The sequence below is a fragment of the Biomphalaria glabrata genome, chromosome 18 (assembly GCF_947242115.1).
Source record: "Biomphalaria glabrata chromosome 18, xgBioGlab47.1, whole genome shotgun sequence".
NCBI lineage: Eukaryota > Metazoa > Mollusca > Gastropoda > Planorbidae > Biomphalaria > Biomphalaria glabrata.
Window position 1 is genome coordinate 11228846 of NC_074728.1, and position 18965 is coordinate 11247810.

The 18965-nt window shown below is 30.9% G+C and overlaps 1 protein-coding gene across 2 annotated transcripts in view; it reads right to left on the reverse strand.

Annotated features, from left to right (window-relative positions):
• Positions 1–300: 300 nt before the first annotated feature.
• LOC106053352 (guanine nucleotide-binding protein G(q) subunit alpha) overlaps positions 301–18965 on the reverse strand; it is a 38253-nt gene continuing 19588 nt past the window's right edge. For both annotated transcript variants that reach the window (XM_056016916.1, XM_013208895.2), the window contains 7 exons: positions 12676–12860; positions 10913–11067; positions 8363–8491; positions 5852–5981; positions 5567–5720; positions 5368–5475; positions 301–3407 (listed from right to left, as the gene is read on the reverse strand). In XM_056016916.1, coding sequence (XP_055872891.1) covers positions 3325–3407; positions 5368–5475; positions 5567–5720; positions 5852–5981; positions 8363–8491; positions 10913–11067; positions 12676–12860 — 944 coding nt within the window. In that variant the 3' untranslated portion in view covers positions 301–3324. The remainder of the gene's footprint in view (positions 3408–5367; positions 5476–5566; positions 5721–5851; positions 5982–8362; positions 8492–10912; positions 11068–12675; positions 12861–18965) is intronic.

The window sequence follows — 18965 nt, forward strand, 5'->3', positions numbered from 1 at the left end:
AGCATTGTTGAGAAGAAGAGGAGGAGAAGAAACTCAGGGCCTGTCTGCTGGAGGACAAAACACAAACAGAAACCTAGGGTAAGATACAATGGTTTTTGTAAGGGGGGAAAATAGTCAAACAAAAAAAAAATTTTCCCCAACAACAAATTGGTTTTTCTTTTTGTATTTTTTTTTTTTACACTTGTGAATAATTGTATAATATTAATCATAATAATCATTTATGATCATAGTCATGATGGGATGATTAAGTAAAGTATAAAATAGAAAATAGCAATGAAAAAACTAAAACATACTTCAGTATAAAGAATGGGAATTGCACATCATTGTTTTTATTTATAAGTTTGACATTCAGTTCTGAAAAAGCAAAAAAAAAAAATAATAATAATAAAAATAATAATAAAATAATAATAATAAAATAAAAATAACAACAACAACAACAACAAAAAATCAAACCTAAAAACAAAGGCAATAAATAAAAGTTGTCATTGAGAATAAGTGAAACAAACAAATAGTGTGAATGAACCAAATAAATAACCTGTCCTCGGACACACACACCAGATGGCTACCTAACCAAACAGTTTCATTGCAACAATCAGGTGACAAAATATGGTACATGAGAAATTTGGCCAAAAAAAACAACATTATACAGGTCAAGTGAATAAAAGTAGGTCTAGATGGAGAACTTATTTGATTTTTCTTAGCAAATACTTTCCCAAATCCTTTAGTTTCAATAGTAGTCAATAATAAAATTTTGTGTGCAAAGTTAAGGATCATTTCAGACATGTCAGAAGAGTAAATCAATGTAGACATATTTATATGTGGGATGGCCAAAGAGAAAACAATCCAATACAAAAAAAAAAAACTGATTTCAAATCATTAGACTGTGCGTGTGACTATAGCTTCTTTCTGGCTACATACATTGAGCTGTATACTGAGAATTTGGTAAAGGGGAAGGATACACACCCAAGCAACAAATACAGAACAGGAGAAACAAGAGACAGTGTGTGTGTGTGTGTAAGAAGAGGTGGGGTCATAAAACAAAACAAAAAATACATTTCTGTCCAATATGAGCTCCAAATATCATCTCCCTTCCATTGAGCTACTACTTGATAGTCCCCAGAGAGGACATTTAGTAAGGAGCTTAGGGCAGGACAAAGGCAAGTCTGACTAGCTTACATGAGTATGCAGCCATTGGTAAACACTTGTTTAAACTTTCACCTAGCCATAAATCCAATGAAGAAATTCATATTTACACAAATGTGTGAACAAAATCTTTATTAAAATCAGTTTGTCCTTCCTTACTGTTGGCTGTCGCTAAATCTAACATTACAATTTAGCACTTCCAAATTTATTTTTAACTAGATAATTTTGTTTTCCAGGTGACTACTAAATTAAGTTATTCTAATAAAAAAGATAAAATAAAAACGAGAGAAAAAAAAAAAAAAAAAGATGATGGGTAGGAATTCTCTAAAACAGAAAAAAAAATACAACTTAATGTTTCCAATCCATGTTTTCTAATAAAAAAAAAATGTCAGCCACAAAAAAGTAGCCAGTTAAATTGTTGACACAGAGCCATACACAGGGGGGAACACTGGCAAAGTTTTCCTTCAGAAATGTGAAGAATAAAATGTTTCAAACAAACAATACTTTGATTATCTCATTTCTTTGTGTCAAATACAAAACAAAAAAACAAAAACTAATGTACAATTCAAACAAGTTGACAGGCAGCGGTAGGAATCCATGTGGTGACAAGTCTTACTAGGTCATCTCATCCAACGTCATACTATGTAGTAGGATTGGGTTTGCTGTGTAAATAAGAGCCACTTGATAGCCATACCCGCCCCTTCCAACCTACACTGATATTAACAACTACTAGTTTTACTTGTATACATGGTTTCAACAAACAAACATACACAGCCTTGCCCATCCGTAGAACACACACACACACAAGTTCCAGTTGCCCTCCATCCAAACACAGCAATCCAGTCACCCACATACAACAATCATATGCAAAATAAATGTTCACATCAGTGACAATTGAGTGATGTTTACAACACTCCTCACAGACAAATAATTTTTGGGGTGAATGTACGATGTACACATATATCTTTGAACTACAACACCCAAGAGAATGCATCCCGCACCAAACACACACGCTTCCCGGTGAAGCTGTTCACAATAAAACAGGTGGACCATTCAGTCAGTCATAGAAACATAGCATAGAAACTACCATAGAAACATTACAAAATAACAGAAAGGTCCACCCTTAAAACAACAACATATACAATTTTGTAATAAAATCTAAAAAGATTTATTATTTCTGTTTGCTCAATTTTTAAAGCCTTCAGTTAATTGTATATGTGTAACATTCCAGGCATGGCAGTACAAACATATCTAAATAAGATGCATATAACTTAACAGGTGTACACAGTTCATCATACCAAAAATGTTGATAATGACAATAGTAGAATTATAAAGACAAATTCTGAACCCTCCTTTCATTTCTTAGTTTACTCGAACACATTAAAACGCCATCTGATGATAGAAACAAAAAATGTCCCATAGTGCAAGAGCTATCCTTGCCAGCACTTCAGTCAAATTAGTTTTCCTCATGGCTTGGGAACAAACATGTACTCTCAAAAATCCCATTTGGTAATCTCCTTGCAATCCATGTGTAATATAATCACAATTCCATTTTGACAAAAATTAAGTGTTACTTTCTCTACACCACATACAAACAAGTTACTAAGAAAACTGCACTTAGTTCAGCTACAATAAATTTCATTAAACCCTAAGCAAACGGACAAAAAGCAAAAGCTAAGCATTTAAGAAGTGCCTTGGGCTTTAACATTTGCTTTCTGAATAACAGTAGAATCCAAAACAAAATGTAGAAAATCTTGTAAACTTTCAAAATTTGATAGAATTCCAGAAAATAAAGCATCCAACATCTAGAAACACATATTCTCTTCCTAACACAAAAGTTTGCCACTTGTAGATTTATTTTTTTGTTTCTGTTGTATAACAGCAAATTCTGTTCCAAATGTCCAGAAAGCACTGTGAAACATGTGCAAGAAAGAGAAGAACACACCAAAACATAACAAAAAAAATGACACAGAACAAACACTCAGCCTTGACCTTCTTTGATGTTGAGCATGTTTTTGACTCTTGGGTTTAGTTTTGAACCATTTCATTTATTTTATTCTTTTTCAGATGGCATGGCAGGCTTCATTTGAATGAGGTGCAATGTGAAGGGGTCATAGAGATAGGCCAGTGGGTGATGGGATGATGGTAACACCAAGTAGGAGGGGGCCTCACCCCCCGTGCTCAAACCAAGTTATATTCTTTCAAGTTCAGTTGCAGAATAGTATCCTTCACTGCTGCAAACACGAACCTTATATTTTCAGTATCTGTTTTCAAAAGAGAGGGGAAAATAAAGTTTAATAAATGAAAATCTAGTCAAAATTACATTGAAAATGAAATTTTTTTCAAATCAAGCTATATTAACATCTGTCTAACATACAAAAACAAACAAGACACTTAAAAACTTCATTATATCAAATGACTGCCTGGTGGTGTGGTTTGCGCTTTGGATTGTCATCACTTTGATTCTGAGTTGGAACCCTGCTGTCTTGCAGGACATTTTGGGCTAGGACATAAATCTTCATTTCCAAAGAAGCCTTTCAACTTGTAGAAACAAAAAAGAATATCTAGAAATGATGATGCAGTACTGGTAAGGTTATACCTAATGAAGGAGGCGTGGTGGCTGAACGGTAAAGCGCCTGGCTACCGAACCAGGGTCCTGGGTTCAAATCCTGGTGAAGACTGTGATTTTTAATTTCGGGGTCTTCAGGCGCCTCTGAGTCCACCCAGCTCTAATGGGTACCTGACATTAGTTGGGGAAAGTAAATGCGGTTGGTCGTTGTGCTGGCCACATGACACCCTCATTAACCGTAGGCCACAGAATGAGATGACCTTCACATCTCATCTGCCTTATAGACCACAAGGTCTGAAAGGGGAACTTTTCTTTTTTTATACCTAATGAAAGGCTGAGTCTTGACTTAACATGCTTCATAGAAATATTATTGCCATCTATAAACATTTCCTATGACCGATTTTCCTTTACCTCTATTTTAATTTAATAAATACTACATAACTTAAAAAAAATATAAAAAAAATTAGGCTATAACTAATAGTGCTCAAAATTATTATGAACTTCTTGAATGCTCTCTAATGATGAGCAGAATCTGCCAAAGGTTAAGAAAAAAAATGTTTCTTAATTAAGAATATTATCTTTTAGTTTATATTTGTAGATTAAAAGTACACTTAAGGTAGTAGTTAGAGCAATTTAAACCCAGCTTCTTCAAAATGAACACTATTTTTAGGGTTTCTAGTTTGAATTTCTAGAAATTAGAATGAAAAATAAAACTCCACAAGAACTCAACCAACCACAAAACAAAAATACCAGGACTTTAGGAAGATCATTGCTTGACAGTTCAACAGTGTAACCTCCTATTTGAAACATTTCTTATCCTAAGTACTTGCTCTAGTCCAGCATTTCTAAAACTGTGGGGCATGCCCCCAAAGCATTTTCATTGTAGTTATAAATCCATTTTTGATTATTAACAACGTAAAATGGCATTATTACCAATGTTTAAAATATTTTAAAGGTTGTTTCATCTTAAAATAAGTACATTTTAAAATGTGTACCATTTTCGAGAGAGACGTCTGAAACAATATTAACTCATAACTTTTTGAAGACATTTTAAAACGTCTCCATTTTCATGATTCTTCTCGACTTTCTTATGTTAGAATGGTAGAGAATTTACTGATATTGTGCATGGTTATGTTGACAACTTTTGTATAAAAAACAAATGAAAAGATCCACAGCAAAGCATCTTACTTAACATGAAGACGACCATCACGCCCAATACAGATGTATGCACTATATATATATTTAAACTGAGGTTTTTTTTTTACTTAGTATACTGGAATGAATAATGAACAGCACCCCCTGGATTGAAAGGGGATCTAATGCCTCTCCAATACTGTCTCCAGGAAAAAAAAACGCTTTAAAATTATCTACAAAACACTATTTCTGAACAAACATACGCAAATTTAGTGATTTAACATATTGTAAACATGAGCAAGATTCGTGTGGGGAAAGACTACAGTGCTCCCCAAACTAGATGGGCCGTAAAAGAAATAATCCTCATTTAGGGGGAGGCCGCTAGAAAACGTTTGAAAAACACTGCTCTATTCCGTGAATAGTTTACACATAAAATTTGGTTTTTACTTTAGATTACAGTTATCATTGTTCTAAACTATTATTTTCTAGTGCTAAAACTAAATTTGAAGGTATGATAGTACCTGTGGCACAAGTGAAATGAGAGTAGATGATCTTGTCAGGATCAGGGTTTAGTTCTACAAACATTTTAAGAATAAATTCTCTAGCAGTGCTTGCTTCCTTCTTTGGACCTGAAAAATATTTATTAAGAGTTAAAATAAAATAAATAACAACAATAAATTTAATATTCTTTTACTATACAAGACAATAGAGTCACTTTACCATCAAATTCAGGAAAATAGTCTACAAGATGGGAGTGCATAATCTTCTCCTCCAAGAGGTCTTTCTTGTTAAGAAAAAGAATGACAGATGAATTCTGGAACCACGGGTATGTGATAATTGTTCTAAACAAGGCTTTGGATTCTTCCATACGGTTCTGGAGTAAAAAAAATGTAAATTTTAGCTACTGTTTTAAAAATATTTAAGTGAGGGAAAAAAAAATACAATGTAAAAAACTTCTTGTTAAAGAAAAAAAAAGAAAACAAACTTAAAAACCATAAGGGTTACCTCATTATCCGATTCAACCAAGACCTGATCATATTCACTTAAGGCGACTAAAAACATAATGGACGTTACATTTTCAAAACAGTGGATCCATTTCCTGCGTTCTGACCTCTGACCTCCTACGTCCACCATTCTGAAAATATTTAAAAGTATATTTTGTTATCTACTTTTTAATAGTACAGTGGTTGTTCTTGGAATCAAAGCACCATACACCATGAGTATTAAAGTAACATCTGACAATATGCTGACAGAAACCAACATACAAATGTATCAATGGAAGATGTGTTAAAGTCTGGTTAACAAATGTTATTACTAAAAAGACATAAAAAGAAGTTAAAATCAATAAAAAGAAGAATAGGTACTTTTGTTTTCTTTTTTTTTAGTACTCTGTTCAGATCTTTTCCTAAATAAAATTGTTTGGGAATTATTTAGCCTTAACGATAAACAAAAAAAAGTTCAACTTCATTTTGTCTTCCCATGTAATATAACAGAGACACAAACTAAAACCATAAGGATTAAGTAACTCACAATTAGAACACCAATTATTAGATTTTAAACACTTAGCACTTTAGCATGTTTAACTAGAACTGTCCTTATCAAAGTCTCATGTGACTTCTGTGGCTCTTCAAATTGAATGTAATATAGTTTAGTGTAAAACAAAAAAAAAAAGTGTTTTAATTAGTTCGATTTAGAAGATTAATTGTGGTTTACAATTGTACAACCCAATTACATACTGAAGAGATTTGACACAAAGAATCAGAATTATTTTTTACTGACATTTTACCCTAACCCTAACCATTGTTATCATAAACTTTAAAAATAGCTAACTAATTCAAATATAAATCATTTAAAATAATCTTACCTGAAGATAAATATATATACATATATAAAAAAATTAATAAACATTCCTTACATAATTTTTTATAGTGTTAATATCTAAAATTTACAATGACATAGCCAATAATGATTTTATCTTTGCTTTTTATATAATTAAAACATTGAAATGTTGCAGTAACTAGTAACTTGGAGATAGTAACCAAATACCAAAGATGTTTCTACAAATGAAACTAAAAGAAAATTCATCATTGCTTATCTAAAAGATATCAGTTTATATCTACCAAAGAGCTGTGATGAAAAAAACAACAACTTATTCTCTTACAGCACTTGGAAACTAAATGCTTGAGAAATTTAACTGCATTATTTAACAGCATTCTGGGATAACAATAAGTGATCAATATATTTATGACCAATGACAAATATAGTGTTACTTTTTGAAAATAGCTACAAGTTCATTTCAAGTGGACATCAGATGATTTTAAGTTTTGTAACAAGTAATTTGTACAAAAATAAGGTGAAACTTTTCAATTTCAAAACTAGAAAATTAAGTGAAACTTTTCAATTTCAAAACTAGAAAATTGTTAATATATGTAAGTTAATGACAACAAAAACTTGAACATAACTGTTAAGCAAATGTTTGCTTGTTAATTTAACAAACATGAACAAAAATGTGGGATAATGTATTACCTCGATGCTAATTTTGAAAAAAAAAAGAATATCATAGATATAATGTTAGTTGTACTACTGGTCACAATATGACGCTAAAGTATCAATACCAAAAACAAAGTGAAACAAGCAAATAGCAAAATTAGTATAAGTGTGTCAACCACAGAAGAGCTGTACATTTTTAAAAGCCAATCGCACCCAACAGTTTTGACAATTTTTTTTCCTTTTTTTTTTATTTAATAACTTATGTATGCATATGATAACTAATTTACTAATTCTATATTAAGTCAAAACAATGGACCTCATTCACCAATCGTAAACAAACAATATTTAGTCACGTGGTCTTATTGATAAAAGAACGAAAAAAACTGTCACGTGACAACCAACATGAATTAAACAAGAGATCGTAAATTATAAAGAAAAGACAGAGCACCACGTGGCTAAATGTTGTTTGTTAACGATTGGTGAATGAGGTCCATTAAAAAAAAAGTATCAAAACTAGATGTGTTTGCAGTTGAAATGCATTTACATTGTTCACAATAGAAACATGCTTTCATCTTCATTAACTTTTTAAAAATGTTCTAAAAAGGGACCCTTCAAATTAAATAAAAAGAAAAGCTTAACATGAATTCTTTTGAGATCTAGGCACACATAAATGAGCATTGTAAATTATCGGATGATACAAATAGATCAGCTGTACCCAACAAAGGGTTCAAATATTTACTACTTTATTCATTTAGTAAGATCCTTAAAATTCAAATAATTTCTTTAAAATAATTATAGACGGATTTAAGTTAAAATTAATACCACCTCTCATTAAAAAAAAAAAAAAAAAAAAAAAAAAAAAAAAAAAAAAGCTTTCCTTACTATCCCACAGCTATTACAAAAATAAATAAATAAATGACATTTAATGCATTTAGACCTTTCCACAGTTATAAAAGAGACAAGGATTTAATTTTGAGTCTAAATATCAGCCCTATGTCTACAATAAAGGCTATACAAAAGACCTACCTGAATATTATACTATCCAGATCAAAGGGGTATTCTATGATACCTGTAGTGGGAACTCTTACTCTCAAAATATCTTGCAATGTAGGTAAGTAATCAGGCTGTGAGATTCTTTCAACACTGTCTAAGTAACTAAAAGCAAAATTTAGAAGAATACTAATTAATATAAGAATGTATAAATTGCAAGAAATTTTTTTATGATGCTAAAAAACCCAAAAGTTAATAAAGGCTAAAAAAAAAAAGTGTAGCTGTAACAAATTTTTTTGCAAATCCTTTAATTTTTGTGTGTTTTCTCATTTTAAAATATTGAAAGCTACATTAATATTTTAAACTATATTAATAGACTCCAAAACAATTCCATATTATATGAAATTGTATGAACTGAAATAAATATATAGCAGTAATTTGTTTACTTCTATTTTTTTTTTACTGATGTTATTAAAAAAAAATATTGCTAAGTAGCCAAAACGTATAAAACTTCCACAATATACATATATATATATACACCTACACTATATATATATTGTAAAAAAGCAAGATTACAAAGGCGGCCCCAGTCGGAGTCGGATCCCTGTCGGATCCGCCTATTCGCAAGGAATATTTAAGACGATATTTAATTTTGATTGTCAAGGAATATTTAAGACGATATTTAATTTTGATTGTCAAAAGTAATAATGTTTCAAAGATTCATTTGCCTAAGTAAAAAAAAAATTGTTTTTTTTCCGTTTTACATGTTTCGGATGTTTGGATTTAAAAATAATTAACTTCTCGCTGGACGACGGAGGATGGCCACGAGCAGGGTATAACATTGCCTGGTCGTGCAGTTTGCGCACTGGACTGTCGTTCGGATTTATCAATGGTCCCTGTATACAGGGAGGTTTGGACTAGGAAGTAAACTATCTTCAACTCTGAAGGAACATCCAAAACATTAAAACAAACAAATACCGCTCGACGGCATTGCTCTTAACTTAATAATAAACTGGTTACAAACTAATAGCCTATTATTGATAAAGAGATATATTTCACATTACCGCATGTCATCTCTACCGGATATGTACAATATGTCAGGCGAGATATTTTAGATAATCTTTCAGCATTGATATATTGTGCTTGTACTTCGATGTCTCAGCACGGCTATCAACAGAGCTATTGGCATTTTCATTTAAACGGAACTAGAATAAGGATGTAGAGCTACATAAACTAATATTATTAAACTTCTGATTTAGCATCTTAAGATCTATATCTACTAGATCTAGATCTATAATATAAATTTGGAATAATTTAGATGTAATTTAGATTAGATATATGAAAAAAAAATTCTTGATAATCTATCAATAGACTGAATGCAACATTAAATTTAAAAATAGTAGATTAGTTTCAGTATATTATAGCATTGCAATATTGATCTAGACATTTTGGAAATCAAAATCTACACTTTTTTTAAAGTCTAGAAATTGAAATTCTATATCTTGATCTAGTCTATATCAATCTAAAGTAGAACTAGAAATTCTAGATCTAGACTCTACAACGATTTTAATTAGAATATAAATCCAGATCTAGTTTTAAAAAATTTAGATATACTGTAAAAAAAAAAAATTAGATCTAATTTTAAAAAATTAGATTAGATCTAAATCTAGCTATCATGCCTTTTAAAAATACGAGTCACATTACGTGGTTTAATAAACATTACTATGCCGAGTTGTTTTAGCATTTTATTTGAAGAATTCATTCCATATGACATCAAAGTAAAAAAATCCACTGTCACACAGCCTAGACTAAAAAATGTCTCCATCAATATTATCGAGGGTTTATAGACATTGGTGCACCGAGTTTTTTTTAGCATTACATTTAAAGAATTCATTCATTTGATGTCAAAGGAAAAAAAATTCCATTACATCACAATGGGCTAGTAACAAAAAAAAAGGTCATTGCATATATAAAATCCATTTTAAAAAATGTGTGATATTTACATACAAAATGCATTCTTAACCTTTATAAACAAACATAAATGTTTTCTTTTAATTTTAGCAGCTAGTTGAATAGAAAAAACACCTTTAACTAATATTTATATTTTCTTGTGTATTTTATAAATATATTTGAGTTAGTGATACTGTAAATACAAAAAGATTGTCTTTCTTTGTTACACATTGTAACATTGACTCCCTTACATTTACGTAATTGTTTTTGAATTGGTGTATTTTTATGAAAAAATCGCCTGCATAATTAATTTTATAAATTAAACGGTTTGCTTTTAGAAAACCAAAAGTAGCCATTGCACCTAAACTTTTCAAGCCGCATCGCATGGTGAAATAATATTTATGATATCTCTTCTAGTTTTCGAGATCTGAGTGTGACAGGCGGACATTTTGCACAAACCTAATAGCAGCTTTTTCCCTTATGGGGGCCGCTAAAAAAATGTAACAAATATGAACGTTTTAAACAAAGTTGAAAAAATTCAAGCTTTTTTTTCTAAGGTAATCATTGACAACAACTATCCAGTACTTAAAATTACCACCCTCCAAACAAAAATAGAAAAAAAAAACAAAGACATACTATTTTGCTGAATCTGTTAGCTGATATTCACGCCTACGGTCATAACATTCTTGTATGCCTTCATCAGCCCATAGTGCAATAATGGCATCTACACAAGGCTTGTCAAATGTTGTCACTGTTTCGTAATCAATTTGGCGGATCATGTTTCCATTTTCCTACAAAGCAAAATTAATTAGATAATTATAAACATTGAAATTATAAACATTGATAACAAAACAAAAAATGTTCACTATGATAATGAAAAACTAGCCATAAAACACACACATACCCACAATGTAGCATTTACCATTAACATGTCTCTAAGCCCAAAATATGTTTACTATACATATATATATATATATATATATAAACTAAGCAATACCCTTGTTCCCGCTCACTAGTCACTGATTCATTATGTTATATAACTGCAATAATCCCCAGTTATTTTGATCTTTCTGAATGAATTAATTCAATAGCAGAGATAATGGTTGTTTCATTAAATTTTCTTTGTTATTACTTTAGCCACTTAAATTATTGGATAAAATACTTTCCCTATATTCAAATGGGACGTTTTGTTTTTCTAAAATCTTTTCAAATAGTGGCACTTTTGCTCATGTGGTCTGCCAGGTCATAATGGTTTTTGAGTTGAACCTGCCTGTCAATATCCCCTGCTGTCCTGCATGAAGAGCTAGGAAATAATAATCTGAAGGAATGTCCAAAACTTGTCAAACAAAGCCCTGATTAAAAAGACCACCCTCAAAACAGGCAACACTTAGGAGCTTAGTTTAAATATTTGGTAAATCTTTCATGAATAAACTACCTAGAATCTCATTAAAGGAGATATCTGTAAAGGTACCCTCACACATTTCAGTGGAATAATTCATCTATAAGAAAGAAATGTCAAATCACAGGTATCTGATATTCAGCTAAATGCAGAACTTATTATCAAGTAAATTTGAAGGATTATAGTAGTTAAAGAGTCACTTTTACATACAAGTTGTGATGTTGCCTATCTGTCTTGTAGTTATTTGATGCCTGTCTGACTTCGACAGAATTACTCTGCTGGGTTTCTTGTGCGGGTGTATTTCAATGTGACTAATCAACAGGACAGATGACACACACGATTAAAACAAGTATAGAAACTAAGTCCAAAACCGTAGACAATTCAGATGAAGGTTTAATCCAACAAAAGGCCACAGTAGATGTCTCTGTCAATAAATATGTCTTACCCGTATGAAATCCTATCACCCACTGATTTTCTGTCTCTAGGTAGCCTCTAACCCACTAAGTCATAGCGTCACTAGTCACGTTCAAAATCCATCAATTATGGTGCGTCTCTAAATAAACTAATATATACTAACTAATTTTCAAACAAAGTTTACATTGTCACAACAGCTTTTGTGACAGAATGTGATGTTTACGATTAGCTTATAATGGGGTACAACACTGTAGGAGTTTTAAGAATACATTTTTTCAACTAGACATATTTTTTATGATTATTAAAATGATTATTTAAAAAGAGTTCTCTATCTTGGTTTAGGATTAACACACAGAGATGTATTTTTAATGCTTTTTTTAATTATATTTTTTTTTTAAAAGAAACTCTCTGCTTTTAAAAGAGTTATACAAGACCTTTTAAATCCAGAAATAGGTTTAATGGGATAACTCCGAATGGGAGCTATTTGATTAAATGACACCTCTGGTGCAAGCTTTTAATAAAGCAAATATTACATTTCCATGAGCTGTTGTTAAATGTATTTATAAAATGGTGTATTTTTACTTACCCGATTTGCTGGATTAATATATTGAATATTGAGAGTATCCATAGCGCGTATCATAGCATGCATAGCCATGAATATATTTTGATATACAATCTTGATATGGCTACGTTTATCTTCATCTGAATAGCCTGCACCATGAATAATTCTCATCTGTTTGATGAAGGTACTCTTACCAGACTCACCAGTCCCTGAGGAAGAACAAGAATGTACATTTACTGTTATTGTAGTGCTCAACATGCTAGTAGACAGTTTGATCTAATTAATACAACTTTACATTGTGTTGTTACTGTTGTACTTGAACTTTTTAAAGATTAACTGTGAGCAACATATGTGCAACAATGTTTAAGCAACAGAATTCTTTTCAAATGTATATATATGACAGTAAGCCTGCAAAAAAACTGATTATATGATGCTTTTTATTAAATGCTAAGTGGGAAGAAAAAGAACTTCTTTTCAAGAAGTATATTAATTTTACATTAATTAATCACATGTTATCAAGTCTTTAAGAAAAAGGGTGCATAGTAAACCAGACAACACTTAGTGTAACATAAGTGTTTACAAGCAATTATTTACTATTGTTATTTTATTTAAGTAGTCTGAAACAATGTGCAGGTTTGCAGACAAAGTTAAAACTTGCTTTTACACATAAGTAAACTGTCTATTAGAAATTTAAAAAAGAAAACAAGATTACCATTTATTGAATCCAAAAGCAAGATTTAAGTTTATCCTAAATGCAATGAAGGCAAACTAATATAAATTTCAAAAGTGTTTCAATAATGTCTTCAAGATCTAGGGAATCTTCAGGGTAGGTTTTGTGCAATTAACTAATGGTAAATAATGGGGAGTTTAGGGAGCCAGAACACATGTAACTATAAGAACTAGTCAACTATGAAACAAAGTAAACATACTGAATTTGACCTGCTAAGCAATTTAACTTTTAGCCACAGCAATAACTGGTAAGGGAAATTATTTATTTCTGATAAAAGGAGTTCTTTTATTTCAATTCAACAAAATTAAACCTAACTCCTACTTTCAATGTAAATTTGTCAACAATGGCAAAGCTAGAAAAATGCCAACCACCATCTACTAATGCAAGTATAAAACCAGAATTGATCTAGTTATAAAACTACAACAGCCAACTTTCATCTATTTATCTACATATTCTTTTTTCTCATAATAAATGTATCCAACAAGCCAACGAAAGTCAATGTTCACACAACCCCAACACCTGACTACTGTGTTTTGACTTGGGCTGATTTTCAAATTTCTATCCCATATCTATTCATATCAGCACAACATAATAACTATAATAGCTAAGGAAAGGTAAGCCTTGAGTAGAGATTTAGGTCATCTTCTTAAAATTTGAAACTAAAAATCAATAACTGTAAAACCTATTTTCATAAGCACTTGGCTGGCTCAGTGACTAGTGTATCGGCATGAGTTTTCACTACAAACAATTCTTTTTAAAACTGCCATACTCCTCCCAATTACCCCATTGCCGAAAATGTCCACATAAGTGATTGGACCATAGCGCATTGAGCATGTTGAAAGCATGAAATTACACTTAACGAAAACAATTGCCAATGGGTAAATTGTATAGATTTATTATTGTTAGTCTTGAAAAATTCATCTACCGGTACTTCAAATGTGTTTTGTCAATGATTTCATTGATGAAATTCCATTAAAATATATCAAAATAAAATTTAATATGTACAAATATAAATTGACTAAACAAAATAAACACCTATTGGTAGGCAGCTCTGTGAATAAAATTTCAATATTGGGCTTTAATTTATTTAGGTTTAATATTTAACTTCTTGATTAGATGATGTTTGACTGTTCTAAATTTGGAAAATTCCTCCAGTCCAATGTAGGCTTCATTTATATTTATTTCTCACAAGAAAGTCTGAGATTATGATTTCGTTTTCTCACCTTGTTGCTGCAAGTTAACCTCATTTAATTTATGAAACAAGCCTGTTACCTAAACTCTACATATCTAATTTACTATTAATTAATATTTTTGTTTCAAAATGGATATTTAGCATTCAGGAACACAAAAGATTTTTAAAAAATTGTTAATCATAAGGCTTTTGACAACTATTGTACTTCAGACTAAAGGAGCAATTGATCAGTTTCAGGCAAAGAGCGATTCGTTATGGATTTCTTGATTTGTAATAAATGAAAATATAAAATAATGCATCATTATCAGGCAAGGAAAATATAGTCCATCTTTTTTTTTTTTTTTTTAGAATTTTGTCATTTACAAATAATTATACAAGAACCTTCCAGTACCCTAATTTTACCATTACACCTTTGAACTGAACATCAGGTACAGGATTGGTATCAATCAGGTTGTACAAGCTTTTCAATAGCTCTTAAAGTCAAATTTTCACCTATAGTCTGCAATTTTGTGGAGTTTGATACAAGTCTATGCTAAGAGATATTGCAAGATGCTATCAAACCTCCTCACTTTGTGATGTTCAATGCAAACTTTTTGTTTTCTCTGGGTCCATACTGAATGTTATCTAAGAGTCTAAACACTTTTTTTTTTAATTCTTAATTTATTTTATCATGATTTGTATTGTCTTGATGTTTCAGCTTAGGTGTTTTCATTGTGACTTAAAACTTTGTTGCATATAAGAAATTTAGGCAATTGCTTTTTCAACAAGAACGGAATGAAGCCAAATTTCTAATAATCAATACTGTAATATCTACAGTTCTTTTCAGACTGACACTGACCCAAAAACACCCCTATAGAAAGAAAATTATATGGAGGGCTCCCTGATTTGAAAACCAATGTGCAGTTTATCTCGTATATTGGTCTAGTCATCTGAACACTCCAATTTAACAATGGAAATGAGGAAGAAGAAGGATATTAGGTTTTGTTTTTGTAAATTATGGTTAAGAGTTTTATGTTATTGCTACTTTAATTTTCAGTCTTCTGCCCTGAAGAGTTTTAAATTGAGTGATTTACTTAAAGTCTTCTTCTACTCTAATGTGAATATTCCTTTGTTATAAATCTCACGTCTCTATTTGTCTGTTTTGAGTTGAGGGATTCTTAACAGACAATTAATATTGGCCTTACCCGGGTTCAATAAATTGCATTTTAGTTTTACATTCTTATTTGATTTGTAAAAATTTCTTTTAAATGTTTAATTTTGTAATAATTTCATAAATATGAGGGATTCCATGATAACTTTAAATTTATTTTAACACCTACATATTTTGGCGTTTTTAATCAGTGTAATTTTTTGCTACTCTTAACATTTTTCTGAATGGAAAGACATGCTCCAATTATTCCCATTTCTATTATTAATTTTTTTTTTTCCTTACAATTAATAATACTGTTTGGTAGGCCATTTATGTTTATTCCTTGAGGTACATGTGAGTTTACTTTTGATTTGTAGCCATTATTTTTTTTATTAGTTTGTTCTCTATCAGGCAAATCATGAATCCATTAGTGTAATGAATCACTAATGCCAAAATATTTTAATTTTTTAAGCAAGCTATTGTGATGAACTTTATCAAAAGCTTTAGAGAAGTTTAATAAAATGGTATCCTTTTGTATATTATTATCTATAAAAGCCCTTTGAAAACTCATCCATCAACCCCATTAGTTGAGTTTCATGTGACATAAATTTCCAAGGGACATGCTATTGAGAATGGACAGTATGTTTATCTAAGCAGTTTACAATGCTGCTACATATTATGCGTTCTAGTATTTTACAAGTGATGCTAGTGAGTGATACTGGTCTGTAGTTTCCTGGATCAGATTTATCTCCTTTTTTAAAGAGGAGGACATTAGCTTCTTTCTACTTTAGTCCCTCGTATTTTGAATACTGGTGCTAGTTCGTTGCTTAGTTGAGTAATTTAGCTGAAATCTGATCAGAAGTTTTATTTGGTTTCATGTCAGCCAATAGTTTGTGAAGTCCTTTTTTTTCCCATATATATGTAGATGTTTTTTCACTTAGTTTTATCTCCTGGAGTTGAGAATGATAAAGCTAATTATTTATTCAAAATGTTTGCTTTAGTTCCATTATCAATAAAAAAAAACCCTCTGACATCTGTTTTTAATGAGGCTATTCTTGTTATTTTCATCTTTTAATTTAGATTAAATAAAATGTAAATCCCTAAATATTTGAGAGATGCCTGTCATTAAATATATAACACCTAGACAGCATCCTAAAAGATACCTCACTCCAACATGTCTTGAAAGTATCCTAAAAGAAAAACAAACAAACCTGAACATACTAAGCAACATATAGTTTAGTATCTTCATTTCTATTTCAGTTCAGGGTTACTACCCTTTGATGCCTCACAGCATGAACAAACACTACATAGTTACCAATTACAGCAATGATAAAAATTTGTCAACATAAGTAAAATGTTCATCAGCATTCTATTAATTAGTTTGCTTTGTAGTCCTAAACTATATTACTGCTAAATGGTTACAATCTATTACCAACCCTTTTCAATTTAGAACTAGATTTAATGGGAATAATAGCCAGAGAGAAGGAGCAAAGGTTATTAATTTGATGATTTAGGCTTATATCAGATTTGAGTATTCTAGAATAGATCTCTAAAATGGGGTTGTTAGGTATCTACTTCAATTCCACATATAATATATCAATAAAGGAAAAGAAAAATCCAAAGGATAGTTTTATTAGCTGTAGTTCTCTAGCATTATTTAGTGTATCTCCATGTAAAAGCACTAGACCTGATAATCTATTGCTATTGGATCTTATTCTGTTAGCAGTTAGCAATGCTTTCACATTCCCCGCAATGAAATAAAAACACAAATTAAGCAAGGAGCGAGTTTCAAACATAACAATCACACAAGAGCGAGTTTCAAACATAACAATCACACAATGCTGAAGAAATACCTAAAAAATGTCATTAGATCGGACTTGTTAAGTAATTTTAGCAGACCGAAGGACATCTTCGGGGCTCTGGTCTAAAATCCAGTAAAGCACACAATACAGTACACCTGCTAAGTAAACTCTATGAAACAGCTCACAAACAATTATCTCAACCTTTTTATTATTATTTGTCAAACTAATATCTTGGTTTTAAGCATGCTCCATTTAAGTTTCTGCCAAACAGGGTTTTATTTGTCTCTTTTCTGATAAGTTTCAGCTTAAAGTCAAAGTTAGCATATGTATATGAATTTGTCCATTTTCAACCCTACGTGGGTTAGTGTATTTTTCTTATCCAGTGGAATCTTAAACATTCACATTTTTTTGTAATTTTTACATATGGCTGAAATGTACAACACATGAAAATGGGAGATATAATGTAGAGATTCTATATTGTATGTCAAAAGTAAATCATCACTATCCAGTAATTTAGTTTTCAATAAATAATGTGTTTACATTATTTGTTATAAATTAATAAATATTTGAAATGTTGATAGTAAATATAAATAAAGTCAACCAAAAGAATATGGTCTAAATATGTACCACTATTTATTGTTACTGTTTTTGCTTTCAAACCTGAATAATTAAAAAGCCTGTTTAACAATGAGAATAGAACCCCAGTGCAAAGCCCTCAGCCCCCTAGATGACAAAGTGGTCATCATCGAACCACGATGGACGAACTATATAAATATACATATAGACTTTCTCGTTAAAGCCCTGAAAACTGCTGTTGTGAATAATACATGTAATGTCGCCAAACAGGTCAAGAACATGAGGTTTCCAAGACCTGTTGAGACAGATTTTAGCAAGTTTGGGGCAGTCGACAGTTTCCTCATCCACCCCACAGCTGCAAGCTCCATGAGTGCAAAATATGAACAAACTGGACAGTGACCCATCCTGCAACATGTTATAATAGATATAGCTTATTCATGCCTTGGTAGTTTCCACTGGTCTGGATACTTTATGTGATTCCAGACTCAAAAGGCTTTTAGGGAAATGTCCCAGCATTCAAATCATTTTTTCCCATTTATATTGTTACATAAGTCTTTGAACAATTAGTTTACCTGTACCTGGCCATGATCACCCCAAAAGCATTATTCTTAAAATATCTTATAAAACTTAATTCATCAAAACAATTAGATTTATCATAGTAAAAAGAATAGAGATGGAGTGGTCATAAACAGAGGTACATGTTAACTGCCAGATCAGATTACTTTAGATTTTCATTTCTAATGTAAAAGTTATATTTAAATAAATTGTTAAATCATCACTTTGAAACATAGATCTAATTTATTGTAGATTTATAAATATCACTAGAGTATTTAAAAATATTACACAGATCTAGAATATCTGGGTTGCATTTGTTAAAAAAAGGGT